General features: G+C 46.8%; 1 protein-coding gene across 1 annotated transcript in view; it reads right to left on the bottom strand.

Moving 5' to 3' along the window:
• The window catches only part of TENM4 (teneurin transmembrane protein 4), a 2,614,134-nt gene that overhangs the window by 8,523 nt on the left and 2,579,903 nt on the right, over positions 1-25,708 (bottom strand). Inside the window, exons 38-41 of the mRNA XM_032488752.1 lie at positions 15,816-15,988; positions 10,489-10,724; positions 6,514-6,810; positions 3,471-5,085 (exon numbers count right to left, since the gene is read on the bottom strand). Of these exons, the coding sequence (XP_032344643.1) occupies positions 3,471-5,085; positions 6,514-6,810; positions 10,489-10,724; positions 15,816-15,988 (2,321 nt within the window). The remainder of the gene's footprint in view (positions 1-3,470; positions 5,086-6,513; positions 6,811-10,488; positions 10,725-15,815; positions 15,989-25,708) is intronic.

The raw sequence follows: 25,708 nt of genomic DNA on the forward strand, positions 1-25,708 counted from the left end.
ACTTGCAAACTGTGTGACTTTGGACAGTCTCCTTAACCTCTCTGAGGTTCAGTTTCCTTATCTGCAAACTGACGGGAGAAATGGTTTTCACCAAGTCATGGAGAAGAATACTACCAGTGTTACCATTTGGGGGCAGCCGTCGCCTAGGAACCATTCTGTTTGTTACATAAATGATTGGATTTAATATATTTTGAAGTGTCCATCTTGGTTCCTGGCTCATATAAGGTTTTCTGTGTTTCCTCAAACCATGCCTCCATGTCCCTGGTCCTCCATTTTCTCATTTGTAGCATGAGGCGCCTAGACCAGATTTCCTCCAAAGTCCCATTCCTTACTGAGTTTCTAAGAATCTCTGATTCTATGAATCTTGGCAGATGGTTCTTTGGGAAATTAAAACAAACAGAATGGGTTGGGGGGGGGTGGGAACCCTAAAAAGCCATTTTGCCTGAGGCTGAGAACTTGCATCTGAATTTGTAGTTACAAAGGAATGGTTCTATAAGGAATACTGCAAATTCCCAGGACACCAGGGGGCTGAAAAGAGGCCTGGGTCTTAATTATAGTGATGGAAGGTGGGAAATTTTCTCACTTATGCCTTTAGGAAAAATGCTGAAAACTGATTTTTCATCGGTTTTTCTACTGTGCTTTTCTGAGGAGTTGGGAGTTTTACTCTTCTTTCCTATGACATCAGAGGTAGACATTTCCCTCAAGTTAAAAAGCTCTTTACCCATCCGTCCCAGACATTAGTGTGGCTGCCTAGGACAGTGATGAATAATAATAACCCCTTCCACGCATGCAGAGCTTTGCACTTTATGGGGAGAATTCGAATCTAAGAATGAGGATTTTGGAGTCAGACATAGCAGAGTTCTAACCCCAGCCTTGCCACCTCTTGTTAGGCCGGTTACTTTCCCTCTCTGACCCTCACCTTCCCTCTCTGTAAATGGGGTCAATCGTCCCCATCTCAGAGGCTTCAAGTTAGGGTTAAGTGCAATATTGTACTGTACAGCACAGGGAACTATATTCAGTATCTTGTAATAACCTATAATGAAAAAGAATATGAAAAGGAATATATATATATCTGAATCACTATGCTGTACACCAGAAACACAACATTGTAAATCAACTATACTTCAATTAAAAAAAAAAGTGCAACAGTGTACACCATGTCAGTGGTGGACATTTGTAGGCTGCCTTCCTAGTGTCCCATTCGGCCTTCTCACTCTCTTTCTGGGGGATCCGTGTACTTTTAGGGAAGCTGACTCCACATAAAGGCTCAGCACTGGAGCATGTGACCTAGGCTAAGCCAACTAGTGCACTCTGTCTCCCCAGCCATGGTGACTGGGTCAGGGCTTGTCATGTGACCTGAGCCTCTGCAGTATAGGCTTAAGACCCTATAGTGGAGTATAACCCAGGACCCTTGAAGAAATTTTTGGAACAAAGATGCCCTTTTTATTGCTGTTTTTTCTGGCTGTGAATGAGGTTGCACATAGCCCACGTGGAAGCTGAATGGCCGGGTTTCATAAGAATTAGTAGTATCTTGGTTTTTCGTACTAAAATTGTTCTTTGTACCATTCTTTCTTCAGCTACAGTAACCTATAGGAAACTCGTTGGAGGCTGAGGCAGGGGGCGTGCTGTCTGCAGGAAATGTCCTCTCAATCTGTTAAGTTTTTCTGGGGCTGGTAGCTAGCTGAGCACTGTGAACACTGAAACCTGGTTGGGATATTCCTGTGCATCCACAGGCCCCAAGCATGCTTTCATCACACCTGCTCACCACTGTGTCCTCTCTTCTTCCCCACTCTTGGGACTCCTGCTCTCACCATGACCACCTGGAATTCTTCCCTGAAAGAAGAATCCTCTAACTGCTGTCAGCAGAAACTGGTCCAGACGGAGCCACCAGGAAGCCACCATGCCCCTAAAGGGCACACATGCAGCTGTACATGCTGCCTTCTCTGCACCGTTGCGCGTGCAGTGCCCTCCCCCTGGACTGCCTTTCTCCCTGTTACCTGGTGAATGTCCCCTCTAGGCGGGCCTCACACGTCAGCTGCTTCTAGGACAGAGCCAGCTGTGCCTCCTGTGTTTCACTGGCCATCAGTGCAGACCTTCATCGTGGGCCCCTCACACTGGACAGCAGTTGTCCATCTCGCCTCTTGCAGGGTGAATTCCTGAAGGGCAGGGATCATCTTTCTATCCCCAGTGCTTAAAACAGTGGCTGCACAGAGGAGGCCTTCGTACAATGAATGAAACTGCCTTAACATGGGTGCAGGAAGACTGCGTCACAGGACACAAGAGGGGGAGACAACCAGGTTCGCAAGTTGCCATGCCCGACTTTTGCCCACCAAAAGCTCTCTTCTATAAAAAGTGATGGTTTTATTCAGACCTGAATCGCTACAGCTGCTCTAACTCCTGAGGTCTTCTGTGGCTAGCCTGGCAGTGGCTGCTTGCTGCAGCGAGGCTGCTGAAGACATTGCTGGCATGTATGAACTACGGGACACTTTATGCTCAAGTTGGCCTCACAGTAGTGAAGACCAAAGCCCACTTCTAAAATCAGAGGGCCAGGGAAAGGGAACCTACACGTGGCACGTGCTGTGCTAGGCAGGTTATAAGCTGCACCTCATTTCCCCCTGGCCACCGTCCTACTGGGTGGGGTTTTTTGCTTTTTTCTATTTGTCCATCTGTTCTTTGTTCCTTTCCCCCCTCTTTTCTCATCTTTTTTGGATTACTATTTTAGTCTTCATTTTATCTCCACTATTGACTGATTGGCTCTGCCTGTTTTCTCTCTTGGTAGTTGCTCTAGGATTTATAATATGCATATTTAACTTATCAGAGGCAGGGGAGGTATTCTATCTTCAATTTATAGATCAGGAAACTAGAATTCAGAGGAAGTTAAGTTAATTTTGTGACTGTCATAACTTAGAAATGATGGGTCCTTCACCCAGTTCTGTCTCTAAATGTCTGAATTTTCCATTACATCATCCCAAGTAAGAAAACTGAATTCTTTTTTCTTTCTTTCTTTTTCTTTTTTGCCATAGCTTCACCAAACTTATCAGGGACTCATCACCAGCCTGATCTCTAGGTCAGAGACTCTCAAAGTGCATTCCAAGGGATGCATCCAGTGGGATATTAGGGTTTCACGGTGAAAAAGGGGGTTTCATGGTCAGAAAGACTTGAGAAATAGTGGGTAATTACATGAAACAGGTCTCCTTACTACAGGACTTCTCAGGGCCTTTCATAAGCTGAAATGTACTATGAAAATGCAAGAATGGTGGTTGTCCTGTCAAATTGATTTGATGCCAAAACCAGTTTTTCCAGAGCATTTCTCTGAACTAGTGTTTCTTCAAAAATACTTTGGAAAATACTGCTCTAAGGGAAAGTCAGTGTTTCCCATTACCCGACACTGGCTTTCTTGAGGTGGACTGTCTTGTCAGATGGCCAGAGTAATCGTGGTTCCAGCCCTCTGAACAAGCCCTGATCCTCACCTGTCATGAAGCACTTGATGTCCTGAGAGTTGCTGATAGGGTTGTTGTTTTTAAACATATAGAGATTAAAAGGCATGATATTGCTGCTACTAAGGTGCTTCCACAACTCGTGGTCGGGGCTAGTCCAGCGACCAGCCAGCACGTCGTAATCCCGCCGGCCCATGTGGACGAGCTTGGTGAGTGGATCGTAGAGGCCCCCGTGGTAGCCGATGATGATCTGGAAGTTGGGGTTGGTGTCCATGTAGATCTCCCCGTAGGCCGTGTACAGGATCTGCTTGATCATCAAGCCCGTTCCACTGAAGACAGCAAGAGGGGTCCCGATGTTGTCACAAGCTATGTAAAACTCATCTCCGCTGCTCAGCTCCATGGCGAAGAGGTGTCCTTGCAGGTCGTAGTAGAGGGATGTGATCTCAGAGCTGGAGTGGTTGTAGAGGTGGGTGACCTTGGTGGGGTTGGTCAGGTCTGCATAAAAGAACTGCAGGTGGTGGCTGTGGCTGCTCTTGCTGGACACCCGCCGCCCCAGGCCATCATAGCGGTACCTGACACTCCAGCCACCACCCCGGTTGTAGGCCTTGATGAGCAGCCCTGCTGAGTTGTACTCAAAGACATCACTGCCCCGCTGCCTCAGGAAACCATCCTCGTCCATCTTGTACTGCAGGTCACCCAGCCTGGTGATGCGGTCCCGGAGGTCGTACCGTAGTGGGGTCAGTCGTGCACTGTTCCCGGGGCTCAGTAAGTGCAGGTTCCCATTGAGGTCATAGCTGTAGCGCCACAGTGGCTTATCATTGATGGAGACCGTCTGCAGCTGGCCGTCGGCATCGTACTCATAGGAATAGCGAGTGGTGTTGGCGTAAGGTCCCACCTTCAGCTCTTTCTTCACGACTCGCCCCATGTTATCATACTGGACGGTCATCCAGTACATGAGAGAGCGGAAGATCTCATATTGGACTTCCTTCATCCGGCCGTACGCATCGAAGTGCTTGGTGTGGGTCATGACCGCTGTGGTGATGATCTGGTTAATGTCATAGTAGATGACTCCAAACTTCCCAAACTGCTCAGTCTTGCCCGACACGTCATCATAGCGATAGAGATCGATGGGCAGCGGCGTCTCGTTGATCACGGCCTGCATGCTGGTCACGCGGAAGCTGTTGTCATAGTTGTAGTCAAAACGGGCATTGACCATGCCTTCCTCAGTGAAGCGGAAGATCTGGCGGTCGATCAGAGGCCCGATCTGACGGTAGCGGATGGTGCAGGTGAAGCCCTCGTTCTGCAGGTTGATGGTCTTCAGCATGCCGGCGGCCTCATCGTAGGTGAAGCTCACCTTGGTGGTGTCGTACAGCATCTCAGCTAGCTTGGACAGCCTGCCATACTTGTACATCACCCTGCGGCCAGTGCCCAGGTAGAAGGTGTGGAGGAGGTGCCCATCCTCAGTGAAGTCCTGGATGACTGAGGCGTTGCCCTCGGGGGGCTGGTAGATGTTCCTGTAGTAACCCACTGAGCGGATGGTCTCCAGCGTCTGCCGGGCCACATTGGGCATTGTCACAGAAGAGAGGCGGTCGTTCTTGTCGAACTCGAAGATATACTGCCTCTGGCTGTGGAGGAGCAGCACCATGGACTGCAGGGAAAGAAAACCAACAGATGAGAGGAGGGTGCTGGGGAGGAAGGGTAGGTCTGTGAGCCCAAGACTTAAAGGAAAGGAGTGAGAGGCCAAGGAAGCTGGTGGTTCTAAGTTATGCCCAGACCAGAGCTTTCCAACCAGTGCATCCTAGGATGCTGCAGTGGTGTACAGGTGTGCTAAGAGAAAGACTTCTCTCTGCCCTTGGCCCTGGCCCCAGAGCTCTCAGGCCATTTGCTTTCCCATGGTGAGAAGCCTTGTCGGCCCCTTTGCGTTTGGTTCAAAAATGGTAACTTCAGTGTGTGATGGGGTACAAGAAAGGTTGGGAACACTGGTCTAAAAGATCTGCAGCAGCCTCTCTCCTGGATTCCTTGCTACAGATTCCTTCTCAGATCAATCTTCCTACTCAAGCAAGAATGGTTATCCTAAAACACAGCCTGACAATGTCTATTGCCAGACAACTTCTGTTGACTCCCTATGGCCTACAGGATAAAGACATATCTGAGAAAGGCGTTTCAGGTTTTGCATAATTGTTTATGTAATAACAGGTCATATGCCCACCCTAGGGTAGGGTGGGCTGTGATGGGAATGGAGAAACCTGGTTTCTAATAATAGACCCACTGTGTGGCCCTGAGAAAGTCCTTTCCCTCTCTGGGTTTGGTTTTTCAGTGTTTGAATGACCTCCAAGGTCTCTCTTGGTTCTACCACAGAACACTGCTCTCAGAGATGAGAACATCACACAGAGTAGGGAAGATATCACAGATCAGGCAGAGCCTGGGCCCTGGACAGGTGACCAGGAGCAGAATACAAAGTAAGGATCTGGGTACCAGAATCAGGGCATGAAATACAGACTGTTGCAGGAATAAGCCAGCAGATAACAGGCCAGAGGCATCTGGGCATCAAAGTCACTATTTTCTCTTATTTGGGACCAACTTTTGATTTCAGACTTTTTCTGGTTCTTAGTCTAGGGGATGAAATGAATCCTGAGCTGAAGCAGAAGGGACTTACCAAGGCCACACCTAGGACTTAAAGCTCAGGATTAAGCACTTCTTGCTTAATACTGATCCCCAGGCTTCTACCTTGTTCTCTGTGTACCCTTGACCTGGGAGCAGACCTCTGCCTGGGTCCAGACCCCAAATCCTGCTCCAGAAGTGTTTGGGCCTGATCCTAGCTCCAGCCCATCAGGTGGGACCTTCACATTCTCCGGCCCCAGGACCCCTCACTTGCCACACCACCACCATAATCCATTCAGACAACCCCCGGGGCCCCCTGGCCCCCTGATGCAGATTTTCCTGAACATTTCCTTTTGGAGACCACATGGGTCAGATCTACCCCAATGAGGTCAGCAGGTTGGCCTGGCCACAAGTGAGCCACTGTGGTCGGTCTTCTATATGGTGAGGCCAGTGATGGAGGGAGACAGACACCTGCCTTCTCTAAGTACGTGTAGCTCCACGTCTTCCCGTCAGCGAAGATCCGAGACGTGATGCGACCCGCCTGGTCGTATTCCATCCTCTCAGACATGATGCCCCTCTGGACGCCGGCAATGTGGCCCCCCGGGGAGTACGTGACATTGACGCCGTTCAGCCTGCTGCTGGGTGACCAGAGGCTGGGCCGTCCCGCCTGGTCGTACAGGATCCGGAGGGTAAACTTGCGGTGGTCGTCATAGATCTTCTCTGTGCGTGTCACGCGGTCAAAGTCCAGGGACAGGAGGTTCCGATTGTGAACCTGGGGCAGGGGTAGGAGGAAAGAGACAATCTAGATATTGAGAACTAGTCTGAGAAGCTGCTGAGAAGAGGAGGCAGCACAGGTCACGGGTGGCGAAAGACAAGGGTTTGGGTCCTAGCTCTGTCACGTGTCAGCTCTGTGAAGTTTCCTCATCTGTAAAATGGGAATAATAGTGCCATTTACACAGGGCTGTTGTGAGGGTAAAGACAGTGCAGATGCGGGATAACTAGTAGCTATTACTGGAGACCATCCACATCATGTCCTGATGTGGTTCTCCTAAAGAAGACAGAAAGGCAGATCCTTCTTGACTCCCTCCTGAAAAGGGAGAGTGCACATGGGCCCAGCAAATCGTGTCTGACCCATTTATTATGTGCCAGGCATTGTGGTCCTGCTTGACACTGGGGAGACCAGAGTCAGGGACAAGCTCCAGATCTTGTGGTTGGTGAGTCTGGATTTGACCCTCACCACTGCATTGTGCCAACCTATGCTCTGTGGTCCTCTGAGCGAGTCCGACCCTTCTTGGGGCTTTGGACTTCCTAGCCTTTCTGAGGTCTCTCTTGCCCTCTGCCACCACAGTGAGGGCTTCTTTGTCACCTCAGTCAGCTCCTAAGGCATCTTCCTCTTCTTAGAGGCCCTGGGAGGCAGCACATGTTTGAGTCTAGGATGGCTGATCTGGCTGTGGGTCATCTGGGGACACTTCCCTAGGTTTTGGAACATTTTGCTCCTGCCTCTGGGATCCTGAGCCCTTTGTGTGATCTCTGCCTGGGCATACAATACAACTTCCTTTCAGAGTCAGAAATACAGGGTTCCCACAGGGGTAGCAATAAGTCATGTTTTTTGTATTTTAATAAAGAAATACACTTCAGAGGCTTGTTTCTGTATTTGGATGTACCCTTTAGACCCGGTTATCCCTGAAAGACTGCCAGGTACTCTGAAGCTAAAATGCTGGTTCCCTCTAATTGGTGCCTGGCCTGATGGGGCATGTGGGCCCCTTTTCTGACTCTTTCATTAGTTCCTGGTTCAGTTTGACAAGGAGGTAGGAAGACCCAAGAGGGAAGCAGACAATGCAGGTCACATGACGCGAAACCAGATATGTAGATTAAGGTAATGAAAGGCCCTCTCGGGCCCTGTGTGGTAAAAAAAAAAAAAGGGCTTAGGTCTCAGAAACAAGCCCAGGAGTCCAGCCTCGACTCTGTGACAGACTTTTGTGTGTGACCTTGGGCCAATGCCTTTCCCTCTCTGAGTCTTGATTTCTTTCCCTGTATAACAATAACAGTGCTGTTATGACGACTGAAGAAACCTCAGTAAATTACCTAGTGGAGGGCTCCACAGAAGGTACTGAGGTAATGGTTGTAGTTATTTCCATTAAATGACAGTAAATGATCACGGTCATTCTCAGAGGAAGTAGAGACACGTGTGTCTCCCTTCTCCCCAAACAAATTCCAAAGCCTTGAAAATAAGGATTTATAATGATGGTGCTGAGACAACTTTAGCTGTGAATGGCTTGGTTATAATAAGGTTGCCTTCCCAGGGGTAATCAAACACAATTGCAGAAGCAAAAACAGTGTGGCAGACAATTCCCATGAAATATCAGAGGTGTTGGAGGCTGAAGCTGTGTTCCTTTGCAGAAAGAGCAAAGGAAGAGGCAGGGTCTGCACTGCCAACAATGATGGGAGCCCTTTTAAAGCATCTTTGGGAAGGTCCCCTGTGACTCCCCCCAAGGTGGTGCCACTCAGCCAGCTTCCCCCCTCATCCCCTTGAGGGCCCCTCGTGAAGGGGAGCCACACCTCTGCAGCAAAATTAATAAAATTGAATTAAGCAGCTCACTAGGGAACCGCCTGATGCTTCCTGTGCACGGCAGTGGCGGCAATGAGATTACTTTACATCTTTCTTTATTAAAAAAGTTCCCAGTTGTATAAAAAATGAGCTCCATTACGGGGAGGTGCACCCGGCTAACACTCTAATTCCACACGCCGCCACTGTGGGTGGTCATTTATTTTGGGAGGACTTGGAGATGTGGCCACTCGACTGGAGCGCTATTAATCTCAGGCTGGGAGAGAAACCAATTAAAGCCTGGGAAACTTTTGGTCCAGTTCACACGGCAGAGAGGAAGTCCTAAGAGCACTAATTGCTGCTGTTTACTGAGCACCTGGGATCTTCTGGCCCTGGGCTGGGTGCACCGAATGTATCATCTGGTTTCTGCAGAGGAATCTGAGGCTCAGGGGAGCTGCTGGAGGCTACACCTGTGACCCAGGCAAGAATCAAACCCAGGTCAAACGTTCCATTTAGCACACTGCCTCAGATGTGTAGGAAGGGCTCCTGGAGAACTCACACAGGGGGTGCAGAGAGGCCACAGATGGTGGCCCACGGAGAACAGAGACAGCTAGGCCTTCCTCGGGGAACTAGTGGAAGACTTTCCCACGGTAGATAGCTGCTTGGCTTGTTGGCTGTTGAGGGACACAGGAAGCCTTGCTTTCTGGCCCTAGTTATGTGACACTGAAGAAGTCACTTAATTTCTGTATCTGTTGTGAGAACTGAATCATGAGACATGGTGCCTATTTCTAGTCGTTACTGCCGCCCAGCTACATAAGTCTGGAAAAATCCTTTCTCTCCCTGGACCCTGGATGCCCCGTGTGTGAAAGAATCAACTTTCTTTGAGAGAAAAGGCAGGGGGCTCAAGACAGCCCCAGACGTGTTGCATGAAGATGCCTCTGTGGTTTCTAGGAGTCAGAAGCAACTGGTTCAGCCCTGCGGGGCCCTGCAGCTCCCCAAGTTCCTAAGGAGCACCTGTGCTCGGTCAGGTGCTGTGCTGAAAGCCAGGGCTGGTCCCCCGTTTTCACTCTCCTATCACCTTCCTTTCTGAAGCTGGAGGGAAAAGAAGCTGGGTGATCGGCCTCTGGCGCAGAGGCCACACTGCAGAGACATGGGAGTGAGGCAGAGAAAGGGCTGGTTCAGGGCATCCACACACTGAAAAGCACTCTGAGATGCCAGACTGCAGATGCCACCCACTGGCAGCAACTGCTCACCTTGCCTGGAGCGAGAATGTGACTTAGGTTCCACAAGAGCTACACTGAATCTCGGTACATGTTAGCAAGTGCTAACAGTAACAGTAGTAAGGACAGCAATAACAATGACAACTAGAATAGGTATTACTGAATACTTATTATTCTTTTTAATGGAGGTTCTAGGGATTGAACCCAGGACCTGGTGCATGCTAAGCACATGCTCTACCACTGAGCTATACCCTCCCCCATAATGACCACTTACTATGTGCCAGACTCTGAATGAGACACTTGATGTATTATTTCTAACCCTTGTACAACTTGTAAATTGGTTTTATCTTCCCCATTTTATAGATAACGGAATTGAAGTTTTATGAGATTAAAGATTAAAGGGCAGATCTTTAATAGAAGCTGGAGACTCAATTCCGGCCTGATGAACATCAAAGTCGGTTACCTTTCCACCAACAGAGCTGAAAAGATACATGAGACCCTTACTGTGTGCAGTTGCCTAATCTGCTTTCCCCTCTGCAGATGAGGAAACGGAGGGCCCAGGAACACTTCCTCCCCCAGGAACAGCTTCGAGAACAGAACCCAGTTCTCAGATTCCTCCTCCTTCCTTCCCTTCCAGGACCCAGCTGCCCCAAGAGGCTGAGACTGGCTGGGAGGCCTGGCTCACCCGAAGCCGGCGCCCGAAGACGGTGACCTGGCCCCGAGCCTGCTCCTTGCGCTGCCGCCACTCCACCAGGTTGAGGCCGTTGTCGATGGGCAGTGTCACATTCCTCTTGCCCACTGTGGGGTTGACAGTCCCAGCCAGCAGGTGGGGCTCCGTCTGCAGGGCCACCTCCATGCCATTGGCCAGCAGCAGCCGCAGGGAGCCGTCGGCTCCGATGTAGTAGCTGTTTCGGACCTGGTCTGCGGAAGACATGAGGGACGAGCTCTGCTTAGGAGGGCTGAGGATGGAGGGAGGTGTGTGTACAGCGGAGGCAGTACTGTGGCTTTTAAATGTGGTGATTGTTCTGACTATAGACACAAAACATTGTCATTGAAGAAAACTGGGAAAATACATGGAGATCCATGAGCTCAGTCCCCAGAGAAAACCACTGTAAATATTTTGGTATATTCCTAGATTTTAGGATATTTCCTGAATATATTTATAGCTAAAAATGGTTTATAGTGTTTTTCACTGATCATTGTATTATTTTGTTGAATATTTTTCATAAATGTTTTTCTTAATGACTGCATACTATTCCATTGTATGGACACACCATCATCCATTTAATCAGCCTTCAAATAGATATTCTGGTTGTTTCTAGTTTTTCATCATTACAAATAACACTGCAAATAAATATATTTTAAACATTAGGCTTGGGGAGAGGCTATAGAACAGTGGTAGAATGCATGCTTAGCATGCATGAGGTCTGGGGTTCAATCTCCAGTATCTCCATTAAAAATAAATACATAAACCCAATTACCCCTCCCCCCAAAAATAAACAAATAAAAATAAACATTAGGCTAAGTGAAAGAAGTCAGACACAAAAAGTTACATATTGTATGAATCAGTCCATTTATATGAAATGTCCAGAATACGCCAACTCGTAGAGACAGAAAGTAGATTAGTGAGGAAAAGGAGAATGCAGAATGATTGCTAATGGATATGAGGTTTCTTTTTGGGGGTGGTAAAAAATTCCTGGAATTATACGGTAGTAATGGTCACACAATTCTGTAAGTAAACTAAAAAACACTGAATTATACTCTTTAACAGGGTGTATTTTATAGTATGTGAATTATATCTCTGTTAAAAAAATATGCTTTTTGGATAAATCAATGTCTTCATTTTGGGTTATTTAATCAAAAAAGACTCCTGAAAGTAGGATTATTAAGGCTCTCCCACTAGGGCAACAACACTCTTTACAACAAGGTAAAAACTCAAATATGTAAAACAATGACAGAATGCCAAATATATATATTATATATGTGTTTTAAATCACTGTCATATATAGACACATATATGGGTGTATATGTCTCTCTATATATGACAATGATTTAAAAATAGATCTGATTTTTAAATTTTAAATCCAGTTAAAACATTTTAATTAGGACCTTTAGCTAAAAGAAACTTCTGGAGGAAAAGTAAATTTCAGCTGTAAAATGCACACTTTGTTCTTTTCTAAAAACGGAAACACCCTCCGAGTTCGTGCTACAGTCTCCTGCCTCTTGCCCTTCCTCGGCTGTTGCTCCTGTAGGCACTGCCCCTCTGTTTACTAAATGCTAGCCTAAGTCCCTCCTTCAAGGCTCCTCCCTAAAGCTTCCCTCGTTCCTGTGGTCAGAATGAATGTTCTCCCCTCCCTTAGCCTCTTTATGGGCCTCACTAGTGGTCTTGTAGTCGAGGGGTGTAGGGTTCACCACTCTGTGAATGAATGAATTCTCAAATCCTGAAAGGCCTCCTGTGAAAGGCACTACAGCACAGAGACTTAGAGTATGGACTTGGGAGCCAGGCTGCCCGGGTTCCAGGCCTAGCTCTGCCACTCTCTTGCTGCAAGACCTTAGGCAAATTCCTTAACCTCTCATGCCTCTGTTTCTTTATCTGTACATTGGGGAGAATAATTGTACTTTACCTCTTAGGATTAAGTGAGATAATGAAGATGAAGATCTGAGAACTGTACTTAGCAGACAGTGTGTGTGAGGTTAAATGCTAGCTACTACTAGTTTTACATGTCTGGCACTGTGCTCGTCACTGTTGTCATCGCTCCTCTCTCTCTCCCGCCCCATTTCACACACCTGTCACAGTGAACTCTTCTAGTACTGATCCTGGTCCTTCAACAGTTCCCCTTGCCTTTAGATTAGTGGTTAAGAGAATGTGTTCTAGAGAATGTCTGGATCCAAATTTCCTACTAGCTGTATGACTTTGGACAAGCTAATTAATCTCTCGATGCCTCACTGTCTTTATCTGGAAAATGGAGATATTAAACATACCTCAGAGGGTTGTGAGGATTTAACAGGCCGATGGATATAAAATAATAAAATGTACCTCATACCAATTAAGTGCTATAAAATGTTAGCTATCTTTATTGTTATTATTGTATGAGTCCAGTAAACATTGGCTGGATTGAGCTAGAGACATACTAGGCTAGGTCAAGCAGTAAGGATGTAGTTTCTGCAGGCAGCCCTCACTGAATCTTCCCTGCTAGCATGGCATCCGATTGGCCAGTCTCTCTCCCACTCCTTCCCCGCCTCTCTCCCACTCCCTCCCCGCCCCCCATCTTTCTCCCTTTCTCTCTCTCACACACAGAATTCTAAAATCTGCCTCCAACTTGCTATGCATTATTCACTCACAATCTGTATTTTACTTCCTTTGAACAGTGAAAAAGCCTGTGTCAATTTATCTTTTAAAGCTGCTCCTTGCCGAATGCACATATGTCCATTAATGGTGACTGTGGATGGAACAGCATCTGTACAGGCCCGGCTCAAATGACCCCCGTTTCATATGAGCTGTGACTTCCCAAGGCTGCCGCTCATTAGTGGCTGCTTCTGATTTCTCCCCACAGTTCAGACATAAGATGAAACCGAGAGTTTTTTAACAAAGACTCTACTGAGGTGGCTGCAAAACTGAGCACCTGAGCCTCGTATGAGGAGGAAGGAGCTTTGCAGAGGTACCAAAGAGGGAAACCTGGTACCGCGTTCCCTGGATTCCAGGTGGAATTTTCCTTTTCACATTTGAATGTAACCTGAAATTGGAAGGTGTCTTAAGTCCTCAAATGGATTTTAAGCAGTGTGTATCCCCACTGTCCCACCTGAAAAGTTGTTATTAAATTGATGGTACATTTTAAAACTGAGGAGACGTGGCACTTTTGAATTAAAAAAAGTTGCCTAACTATAAGAAGCCCTGCATTAACTTTTGAGAAAAACACTGAAAGCCAGCTTAGAGGAGACAGTTCTTAACCACAGGGAAGAAAATAGGCTTGAAAGACAAGATGTCCACGTCATCAGGGGCCCTACTGTCCTTGGTCAGGCAGAAACCCGGCTGGCTGGCTCAGAATTGGTGCCTGTTCTTGGCAATAACCCAGCCAGAGCATAAATACCTAAGGTCTGTCCCAACCCACTGCTAAAAATGCTTGGAGGGGAAGGAATTTCAAGGCTTGGTTTCTCTTTCTTTGAGAACCTCTATTGTTCTTCGAGCTCTTTTAAAGGCAATGAACTACATTTGGGAGTAAAAGTGGCTATGAAAAGATATGGTGATCTTCTTACGGTAAATCAAAGTGCTTGTTAATTAATTAGTTAATTAATCCAACAAGTACTTACTGAGTTAACACTACTGTGCCTGGCCCATGCTGGTCACTCTGTGTATGTTGTCTAAAGAAACTGTCTGAGCAACCCTAATAAGACAGGACGGAGGGGGGGCAGGGCACAGCCACTCAAGGAATGACAGCAATTTAACACCAAAATGGTGGAAGATTCAACTCCCAGTTGGCCTTGAGGATTAATTTAGCAGGAGGTTTGACTTCTTGTAGACCTTGAGCTTCATTATATGCTCATTGTAACATGCCTGCAGGTGCTATGACAGCCCCAAGGCTGACCGCAAAAGGCCAAAGAATTGGCGGTGGCCCAATTCCTGGGAATCCCAGCCCCTACCCCAGAGTAGTTGGAACGGTCCCACCTTTAGGCATGTGAAGCTACTGAGCCCATAAAAACTGACAACACCACCCCTAGCGGCTTTTTTTCACTCCCTCCTCTTTGGAGACAGCCCGCACTCTGTCTATGGAGTGTGTACCTACTTTTACTTTAATCTGAGCACCCAATTCAATTCGCACACCTCTTCCCTTGCCTTTCTCTTGTTTTACATTCTATGCAGTGTGTATCTCTCTAAATAAATCTACATTTACTCAACTGTGGCTCGCACTTGAATTGTCTCCTTCACAAAGCCAGGGATCCACACTTGGCAGGGCACGTCCCGGGGGCTCAACCGAGACCTGGGACATCCCTCCTCACTGCCCCACATCCGTTTTCCTGCAACACTGGGAAGCAGGAATTGTACCTCTGCCCCATTTCCCAGACCCAGACACTGAAGATCCGAGAAGAGTGATGCCACCCAACCCACCCGGGTTGGGCTGGCACAGCAGGATCAGCGCCCCGTCTGCTCGCCCCAAACCGCTGCTCTCCGCACCGCCTGCACCATTCAACGTGGCTTCAAGTTGCTTTCTTTCCCCAGAGAAGAAACTGGAGGGCCATGGGGATGGGGTGGCAGAGTCAGGACTAGAATTTGGGACTCTGACTCCCAGCCCAAAGCTCTTCTTACGACTTTGTGTCAAAGCTTTTGAAAGTATGAAAAGCCATCTGGAGGGTGGGGAGAAAACATGAGGCAGGGTTCTCCTTAGTGATGGCTTCTTTTTTTCTCATGCTTACTAAGTCCATCAAAGCTGTAAGCTCCACTCTGGGTCACCACGCCCCATGAGAACAACTGAGGCAGACAATTCACAGCGAGGGGTCGTCTTTGTGATTTACCTGAAGCTAAAAGATCAGCTCCTATCAGGGATTATTTGACAGATGCAGAGAAGGGTCTCTTCTCCCTGGAACCCTAGCAGAGGCACAAAGCGCTGTCACCTGAGATTCTGGGAGGCCTCCGCCAAGCCCAAATCCCTTTCATAATTAGATGTAGTTATTCTTGTCCTTTGTCCTGGCCTGCACCAGAGAGTCAGTCTTTAATCTGGGAGCCATTAGAATGGCAGAATAGTGAGGTCACCTGGATTAGCGGCTAATGAATTCTCTACCCTTTGTTCTGCTGATAATGGGATGAGACAATGAAATACTAACCTGAAGCTTGGGGGAGAGAATTTCCAGGGCTCAGGCCAGTGTGTTTTGCAAATTAGGTGGCAATACGGAGAGAAACCAGTTGTAAAGCTTTCCTGTTCTTGGGCAGCTGCAGCCGCAGCTTGTTTCTTACGTCATCCTCTTTTAAAGGGGTCTCCCCACCCCACCTCCACGTTCCCAGGCCCCCACCCGGCTTACCTTGCAGTAGTGTATAGAAGGCACCTGAGGCAGACAGGTTGGTGGTTATGGTGACGTCGTCCTTGCTGGAGGTCTCTACCTGGACATGCACGGAGCTGTCTGTATCACTTCGGAAACTGCTCACCTGGCCAGTAGGGAAGGTCACATTTGTCAGGCGGCCAAAGCTGTCGTACCTGAAAACCAAGGGGTGGCTCTGAATAACAGAAACAGAATGGTGCTACTGCTGGAACTTGGCATGTTCTACCTTATGCCACGGTTTTGCACTTTCTGCTTTTCTTTCTGGTTGGATACATTTCCAAGTCTCCTGAATCTCCTTGGATACAACTCCATCTGCTGGTATTCAACTGTAGACAAATGACTTACCTCTCTGAGTCTTCCTTTCCTAATACCATAAAGTGGAGATGATAACCCCTGTCCTGCCCATGGCCCAGGATTACGGTGAGCAAGATGTGGAAGTGCCCTGTCGCTATGAACTAATACTCACCCACGAAGGGTGAGACGATGGTGCCCATGTGAGATGGCCGACCTAGAGTCTGAGAGCTGGGGGACTCCTGGAATTGAGCAGTCAAACTGGGTGCCTGCATACCTCTTTAAAAACCCCCAAGAACTGATTACACAGGTTTCTCCTAAAGAGTGCTAGAGATGGGGCTGCCTAGGAAGCCACAGATTCTGGAAAAGGGGACTGTGAATTCAAACCAGGATTCTGCGGACACATAAGCAGCCTAGACAGATGGGTTCTTGCAACCCCTTCACATCCAGATTTCACATCTGGCACCAAGCAGCTATGCATCTGCGGCGCTCAGAACTCACGGCTTCACTCTGATGTGGTCTTTCTGAAGCATCACAGTTGAATCTTAATTCTCTTTACCATTCTTCTGATGCTACTAAAAGAAACACCTACCTTAACTGAATACCTACAATACAGTGTTCAAGTATGGCGCTAGTCGCTTTTCATGCAATCTTTCATTTAATCCTCACAATTAGTCTATAAAAGGTATATATTATCTCCTGTTTGGAGGAAGCTCAGAAAAGTGAAGTCACCTGCTCAAGGTCACACAGTTAATAGGTGTGAAAGAGTCAAAATTCGAACTCAGATCTATCTTCTTCCAAGCCACCATTGCCTCTCTGTCATCAATGAGCATTTCCATCCCGTCCAGTCGCAAGTATCTGTTGTGTGTGCCTCCCTACCTGCTCAGAGTGGTTGGGAGATGGCAGGGAGTAGGCTATTCACCTGTTAGTTATTACTCATAATTATGGGAGGCTCAACTGGAAAAAGGTAGTTTAAATAGTCTTTTTGCACTTGTGTGTGAATGGGAAAAAAGTTCTTCGCATGGATGCCAATATTTTTGACTTCTACTCATGCTCTGACTAGTAGCATGGGTTCAGCTGTATGTCTCCCTCATGGACTCTGGGTCTCCCGCTGGACTTTTTTTCCTGCTTGGCTTTTAATACTGGGGTAAAGTTGTTCTCTGGGGCCCTGAGGGTTTTAACCATGGTGAAATGAAAGGCCTGGAAGTTCAGCTCCATCCTGGCTCTTCTCATGATTCCTTCAGCTGGGCCTGGCTTCCTGATGGGACCCTGGCGTCCTGCAGCTTCTATGGTTTCAGGTGAGACTTAGGAGGTGAGATCAGGCAGGCCTTTGCTGAGCAATTTTCTGCTCAAGGTCAGATTTGGATGCTGCATCGAGTCTGCCATCTGCCAACTCTTTCGGTCGCGGTGGTTGATACCGATCAAGGTGCTCTTTACCCCAAATGGTAACAGTCCCAGGCACAGTCTGCCACAGAGAAGGTGCTGGTGAAGGTCTTTTGAACAAATCACCCCAGTCCTTGACCCAAGAGTGACTCTGGGGTAAGAGCCAAGGGGCTGTGGGAAAGTTGACGCTCTCTGTCGTGGAGGCCTGAGGAAGGGGAATGGAATCCCTTTCCAAGATGGCAAGCAACGCAGGCGTCTCCACCACATACTTCAGGCCCGGGCTCGGTGGGGCAAGGCTGTGTGGCTGTATCAGTCCTTCGGGTTCTCTGAGGGGAAGTGAAGGGGTTTGGAAACCTGTCTCCTGTCATGATCTCTCAGGTTTCTTCTTTTGTACTGAGTCTTGTAAGGAAAGGTCAGTCTGGCTTAATGTGGGGTGATGGTGTGGCCTGACCTGGACTGGACTGGAGGGTAACGGGTACAGAGTGCTCCTTGGAGCTGGGTGAGGGGGAGATTTCTGAAAGGTTGCTGCAGGAAGGAAGGAGTGTCTTGGGGTAAAGATCTGGAATGTCTGTCCGCAGGCCTCTCTGACCTGGAGACTCTCTGCGAGAGGCTTGTATTCTTTTTAATGGCTGCTGGAAATTTGGACAGGAAGGAATTTCACAAAAACGTTTACACTGGCTGTCTCTGGGAGGTAGAATTACAGGTGATCTCAGTGGCTTCTTTATATGTATTTTATATTCCCAAGATTTTCTACAATTAACATGGATTATTTGCATACTCAGAAAAGTGCTGGGACAACCTAAGTAAATGCCTCCTGAGCATGGTCACCTTGGGGAAGGGGACCTTTTAAATTACTGGCATTTATAGAAGAGTCTCACTTATAGGACATCTGTCAATATCAACCTCTCAGTCTTTTCAGTAAAGTATTACTAGGGCACCTCAAATTTCTGAGCCCCAAATCAAGACTTCTCCAAACCTGGCTCTGCCTTGGTCATCTTAACTGGATCTGTGATCTATGAGTAAGCCAGTGCTGTCAGATCCTGAGTCATCTTTGAAATCAACAGGAAGATCCCTTTCAGTCTAACAGTCTCATGGGATGGGCATGCTGTTCTGGTTTGGTTCTCTGAACACTTGTTATCCATGTACAGACTCTTTATTAACCTAACTTCCTGACCTAACCAGATAAAAATGATTTTACTATACCACGCAAGATACCTAAAAAGGAGTTTTGGAGTCTTACCAGTAAGACTTAATAGAGAGATTATTAATTAGGGGTCACCTCGATACTACTTGAATTAAGGTCTTGCTCAGATGCTACCCCTCCAAGGTCCCATGGCCCTTTTTCTCCCAGTGATGCTCTGCCACAGCTCTGTCACAGAATGTGTCCCCTGCACTGTAATAGCTGATGTATGACTTGTGTCCTGCTTTGGCCTCAAGAGTGCATGAGTCAGAACAGAGCTGTAGAGTCAGGCAGCCAGGCTTGGAATCTGGATTCTACCACCCACCTGCCAGCGAGGGGACTGTGGTGGACTGACCCTTGGTTCATCTCAGCTTCCCCAGCATGCGGACTGGCACAGAGAAGACAGGCAGGGAATGTTGCCTGAACGAATAAATGAATGCATGATTGGACATGGGAAGCCTCTTTCCTACTCTGTTGGCGAAGAGAGACTGTAATTCATTTGCATGCTCCCCTCTGCGGGACCTGACAAAGGCTGGACACACAGTCGGTCCATGATAAGCATCTGCTGAACGCACAAATAAGGGAACAACTGCTTTCACTAAACAATACTTCAGCAATCTCTGTAGTCATCTCCCCAGAGTTTTAGTCTCCAAGATAGAAAGAGGCTTTGCATAAAGGCAGCCAATTGTAATTATTATTGAAGGTGGCCTGTAATACATAATTAAATTGAGCCTGAAGATGAGACAATGAAAAGGCCCCATGCCTTCACAATCTGGTTTTATTTTATATGAGATGGCCAAAAAACAGTAATTTCCACTCCTCACATCTTCCATTAGAAGGACTGAATGTCTTAATTAAATGAACATCAAACAGAACAGCCAGTTTATAGAATTTTCTCGTCTCTTATTCATTCATTTCAGCGCCTTCTGGAGCTTGAGAAACACCCCTGGATCTCTCTGCTGCCTGATCAATTCTGATGTGATTATCCCATCAGAACGCTGCTGCTTCTGCCTGGGGAGGAGATGGCGCTGCCCGTCCTCATCCTCTGGACCTTGACCTCTGCCCTGTGGCTCCCTTGGTGGGGCCCTTTCTCTTCCTGCTACAGAGCTGCTAAGAGCAAGGCAGCTGGTGCTGTCCGGCAGGGTGTTGGGGACAGGTCTCTCTCTGCACTCCCTGGATTCCAAGTGGCTACCTCAAACCCTGGCCTCATGATGGATGACTTCTGGATGACGGCTTAGGTACGTCTGTTGCAGCTTTACTTAAATTTCTGGCCAATTTGCCTCCTTTTGATCAAAAAGGAACAGAAGTTGGTATAAGAAGGTCCTTGAAGCCTGGTGGTCTAGGCTTTGAATCCAGGCTCTACACTTGCCAGCCAGCAGCCCCAGAGGGTGGGCACTCAGTTCTGTTTTTCTGCTAACCATCTAACCCCCACCACAAGTGATATTATTTTAGGCAGGTTACATAACATAACTTTTGTGCGCCCGTTTTCTCCTCTATAAAACAGGGATAATAATACCTATTTCAGAGAGATACTATGAAGATCAAACAAGGTAACACTTACAATGAAATGCAAATTCCTTCCAAGGCCTGCCGGATCCCATGAGACTGCCCCCACTAGAATGGCAACTCCCTGAGGGAAGGGACTTTGGTCACTGCTGTATCCCCAGAACTCAGGAGAGTGCCTGGCATGTAGAAGATGCTCAGTGATATGAATGAACGTTGGCTGAATGACCTGCCTCTTCCTGCCTCCGCTCTGATTTCACCTTGAACCCTATTCCTTTGTGCTTCCTGTGTTCCACTACATTTGCTGCTGTTCTCCAAACACGCCAAGCTCAGGCCAGGCTTGGGGAGCTCACACTTACTGTTCCTTTGGCTGGGAGTGCTCTTCCCTCCAATCTTGGTAGGGCCATTTCATATGATTACTCGTGTTTTAGTTCAAATGTTCCTATTTCAGCAAGGCTTCCCCTGGTCACCCTTCCTGATGGGTCCTCTCAGCTCTATCACATTATCTTACTTGACTGTCTTCACCTCACTAATCTTGTTTATTTGTTTACTTGCTTATTGTCTGTCTTTTCCAGCTAGAATATAAACTCCATGAGGACAGGGACCTTGTTTGTATTCTTAGTGCCTAAAGCAGGACCCAGCAGAAAGAGGTACTCAATACATATTTCTTGGATGAGTGAATGTATAAATAAATAACAGTAGATATTATTGTTATTTTTTCAAGATTTGGGCTGAGAATAACTAAGAACTCAATCTTATTACTTTTCACCTTCCATGCAAGGAAGGGGAAGTTCACTAAATACTCACAGAGGACATCTTAGGTATCAAGCATTGTGCTCAGAACCATCTTCTGAGGTGGGCATCATTTCACAGTCGGTGAAGCTGAGTCTCAGAGAGGATAAGTAACTTGCCTAAGATCACACAGCTAACAGAGGACTACAGATCTGTCAGGTCTGTCTGATCTTAAAGTCTGTGTTCTTTCATCAAGCTTCCCATAAAAATGATGCTGTTTCAAATCAAGACCTTTGCGTTCAACTATGTGAAAGAAAAAAAAATCATGTTTGGAAATCTCAAGTGGGTCAGTTTTCTCTTCAAAATGCTTTGCTTTGCTACCACTGCAGTTGACTTTGCAGTGATGCCAAACCCCACTTCGCGGGTGTATGGAGCTGGCCAGGTGATGGGCTTCTCATTCTTTGCTTCCACTGACTTTTTGTCACTCCATTTTCTCCAAAGCATCTTTGGAGAACGGGGAAAGAAAATACATAAAAGATTCATGTAGTGGCTGTGAACCTGGCTCTCAGAAGAGGCCCACTAAAGAGTATCTTCGCACACACTGCAAGGCTTTCTTCTTCACGCTCAATACTTCACATCTCATGCCACTTACCATGTGTGGCTGGTGAGGAAAATGCCATATTGTCTGTCTGATAGTAAACTTGCTGATCGGGGACTTTTTGGTTGGAAAATAAAGATTTGATTTTTATGACTTTCATCTATGATTGTTTCAAACACCACCATCATCAGCAAGAGGAAATGGCTACTGTACCCTCTATAAATAATTAGCGTTCACAGCCCATGTGCACCAACAGCCCCCTTGGCCTCAGGTCACTAGGATAGATGGCATCACTACACCATTAGTTCCTCTAAAACTGTAGCAGAGCCAGGCTACTTTCTGACTTCTGCAATAAAAACTTGTGTTTGCTGCCCATTTCCTAGGGAATTAAGTCCCAGCAATGAATTCTAGCCATCATGATTTTTAAGATCTCACTCCCCACTGGAGGTCATATCACTCACTCATGTTGTACTTGAGGCAGCGCATCTGGTGGAAAGTGCTTAGGATTCAGGTAGCTCTGGGGTTAAATCCTGGCTCTGTCACTCATGTGTACAATGTCACAGAGCCAGTCAGTGTCTGTGCTGGTTATTCTCTGCTCCCTCTTCAGACCATTCTCTGCCCTTCTCTGTGCCCAGAGGGGCTGACCCATGCCTCCCCGGGGCCCCCTTGCTGGCTTGCTGCTGGTTGGGTTCAGTCAATGGTAGGCAATGGCAAGAGACGGAGGTCAAGGGGAGAAGTTTTCCTTATTCTCTGTCTCCAGTGCCATATTCTAATGGTGCGTGCACCCACCCACAATTACAGCTTCCACCAGACGGCTTCTTCTTCATGGTTACAGCTCCCTCTGGGCTTAGTAACAACATCCTATTCCTTCCCTGCCTTGCCCATCCGCCTGAGGGATGGTGATGGTTGCTCACTGTTTTTAGTGCCTGGGTGCCTTCCCATCCTTTCTTGGTTCCTGTATCCCTGCCTATTCCTCTATAACATTTCTCAATTTGAAAAATACTTTTGCTGGATATAGAATTCTCTGTTGACAGGTTTTTTTTTTCTTTCAGCATTTCTGTTTCCTAGCTTGTATGGTTTCTGATAAGACGTCTGCTGTGATTCTTATCTTTGCTCCTCTGTACAAAATGCCTTATTTTCTGGCTGCTTTCAAGATAGGGTAGGGTAGTGTCTATTGTCCTTCTCTTCACAGATTAAGGCTTCTGTTCCATATGGGAGAACAGGTGGGAAGGGTCTGGGTGGAGCAGGCAGAAATCTCTGCCCCTTCCTCAGCAGTTGCTGTACCCTTCCCTCTGGTCTACCATAAGGGATGTCTTCTTAAACATCTTCCTGTTCTCTTCTGTGAGTACTTGATGGGGCTTGTGGAGAAACGTTCTGGAGGATGTGGATGCTCCCAGTTTCCACAGCCTCCAAGCGCTTCATACTCTCTTCCCAGTACACACTTAGCCTTTGTAAATTCATCAAGCTGAACTCTTCTTGCCAGTGACTGCTTGCCTCTATCCCTGGTCAGCTAGTACTCACATCTTATCTGCGATGTGACACTCTGTCTCCCCTTGGATTTGGCCAGACGGTTGCCCTGTGACCTCAGAGAAGGATTTCAAGGAAAACCCATGACTTTGCCATTTGTCTGTCTTATTTTCATTGTAAGGTTGGGAACAATGCTCTTTCTACATCCTCAAGCAACAACTGGAAGCCACGTCTCTTCATGTGAACCATCCGAATTGAATTCTGTTTCCTGCTGGGAGCCCTGACAGTGCTGGAGCTATGATTTAAACCTAGCATTTTTCTCTCTACAGTATTTTTTCTGCCCTTCTTTACCTCCTTTCCACCTGAATTTACATTTCATTGATAAAATATTTACTGAGCACCTACTAGGTGGCAAGTCCCAAGCTCGCACAGAGATAAGGCAGCTGGGGTGTCACAGTAGTTGGCCCGAGCACAAGGATGACAGGGGCTGTCACAAGGCACCCTGGGACGCCCAAGCCACTTCCCTCTATGAACTTTAGGGAAGCTGGTTGCTCTCGCCCACCTAGCAAGCCAATTTTGGAACCTGCCTCATGCTTGTCAGGCAATTTTCTTAGCCACCAAATGCCATCTGCCTAGGAGCCCAAGTCTGAAATTAATGGTGCTGCACACTGGAGAGGTAGACGGCATTACAGGCTTCTTTGAGGTTTCCTACCAGCAGACCTGTGGGCTGAGGGAAGAAAAGTAACCTTGATTCCCCAGCATTGTGAACTCTTTAAGTCAAGTTTCTCTGAAGTGTGTGATATTTATGTTAGATGTATTATTTAATCTGTTGAGAGGATAGATAAAGCCAACTTAAAACTTGTTTCAGTAATAGCCCATGTCACAGGCAAGCCTGGGCTGATTTTTTTAAAAAAAATATTAGTGCATTTGATTTTGGAATCCATTAAGTTGCCTCATGGAGCTAAAAGCAGAAAATTCACTGGAGCCGTGTGCACTGGCAAAAGCTGCCCCAGCCTGTGTTGAGAAACAGCATAATGATAATAATAGCACACCGTTACTTCTTGGGAGTGTCACAGTTTGCAAAGTATTTTCACTTTCAGTATTAGGATTTAGTTTTTTGATCCTCATAACAGCTGAGGTAGGTCAGGCAGTATTTCTGTCTGGTTGAGACTTGGGTCTGGAAGCCAGCCCACCCCTAAATCACATGGCAAACATCCACCAAAAATAGGTATCTGGTACCCTTGCTTTGTTCACAGCCTGAGCTGAACCATTTTCCCTTGTCCCATTCTACATGCCTCTTTCTAGCCCAGTTTTGATATTCTCAGGGATCTGACTCCTCTCTTAGTTCATACCTTGATCTCTCAGACTTGACATTTGATTCTGCTCTTCTGGTCTGCCTTCTAATTCCTATGTTAACGACAACTTTTGTCTGCTCCTTTGATTAGTTTACTTGCCACTGCTCCCAGGTGGTAGTACCTTTCATGCCCAAACAGCATCTCTGCAACTACTTGTACTGCAACTACTTGTATTGCTTGAAATACCAATACTAATATTGCTTGAAAGAATAATATTAGCAGCAGCAGCTATGATTTGGGTCAGACGTTGACTTTTCCATACTTTCTCTCACTAAAATTTTGAACCTCACACTATCCCTATGAAGAATATACTATTTTAATCCTGCCATACAGATAAGCTACAAAGAACACAGCTACACTGACCACACCCAGTCAGCGCAGCTGAAAGAACATGGACTTGGGTCCTGGCTCTGCTATGTACTCACTGTGTGATTTCAGACTAGTTACCTCATCTCTCTGTGCCTCCGTTTGTTCATCTGTAGGAAATAGGGTTGATAATTCCTACCATCTGAGGTTGCTGTAATGATTAAATGGGAAAGAGCCTGGCACACAGTAGGGTCTCAAACAAGTGAGTTTCATTTTTCTTTTAGGGCTTTTATCTCCTCCTCCTGAGTATTGCTATTACGTGGATACTTTGGAATGCCAATTGTTATTTGATAAAAAGCAATGGCATTAACTTTTTCTTCTTCCTAAAAAATCACATATGGCTGCATATATCATCAAAGAAGGCAGGGATCGAGGGACGGGGTGCTTTCCAGTAGAGGTGTAGGAGATGGTTTTCAATTTCAGGGCTGGTTGAGAGTAAGGGCTGCACTGATGTGTAAGCGTTCAGTTTAGGAATTGACGGAGTGACCCTGGGAACTAACTGAGTGCAGCGACTTGCACTGACAAAGAAACCCCTGTATTGGCTAAATAATGTATAAGAGATTTCCATTGGGCAATGAGGGGAAAATTGAATTATTTAATGTATTTCCATTTCGATGAGTTAATTAAGATAATTGCTGTTTTCCTGGATCTTTGTCTTTTCTTTGTAATTAACAAGGCCCTTGTTTGGTGAAAGGAATTTAGCCAGTGAACTTTGTCCAAGTTGCTGTGGCTTTCTTTTCTTTTTCTTTTTTTTTCTTTTTTTTTTTTTTTGGTGCAAATTGTATTTAAAAACCTGTTACAGCTCCTTTTGCTTTGGCTTCTAGGACTGTGGGAAACTGATGCTTGATCAAGCTTGAGAAAAACTTACGGTTCAAGGATTCAAGTTCATTTGGGATTAACAAACTCAGCAAGGGGCAGCAGGGCAGAGCGGCAAGAGAATGAGCTCTGGCATTCAGACAGACTTGGTTTGTGATCCCTGTTCTGCCGTGTTCTCAAATAA

Source organism: Camelus ferus, chromosome 10 (genome assembly GCF_009834535.1).
Source record: "Camelus ferus isolate YT-003-E chromosome 10, BCGSAC_Cfer_1.0, whole genome shotgun sequence".
In the NCBI taxonomy this organism is placed as follows: Eukaryota; Metazoa; Chordata; class Mammalia; order Artiodactyla; family Camelidae; genus Camelus; species Camelus ferus.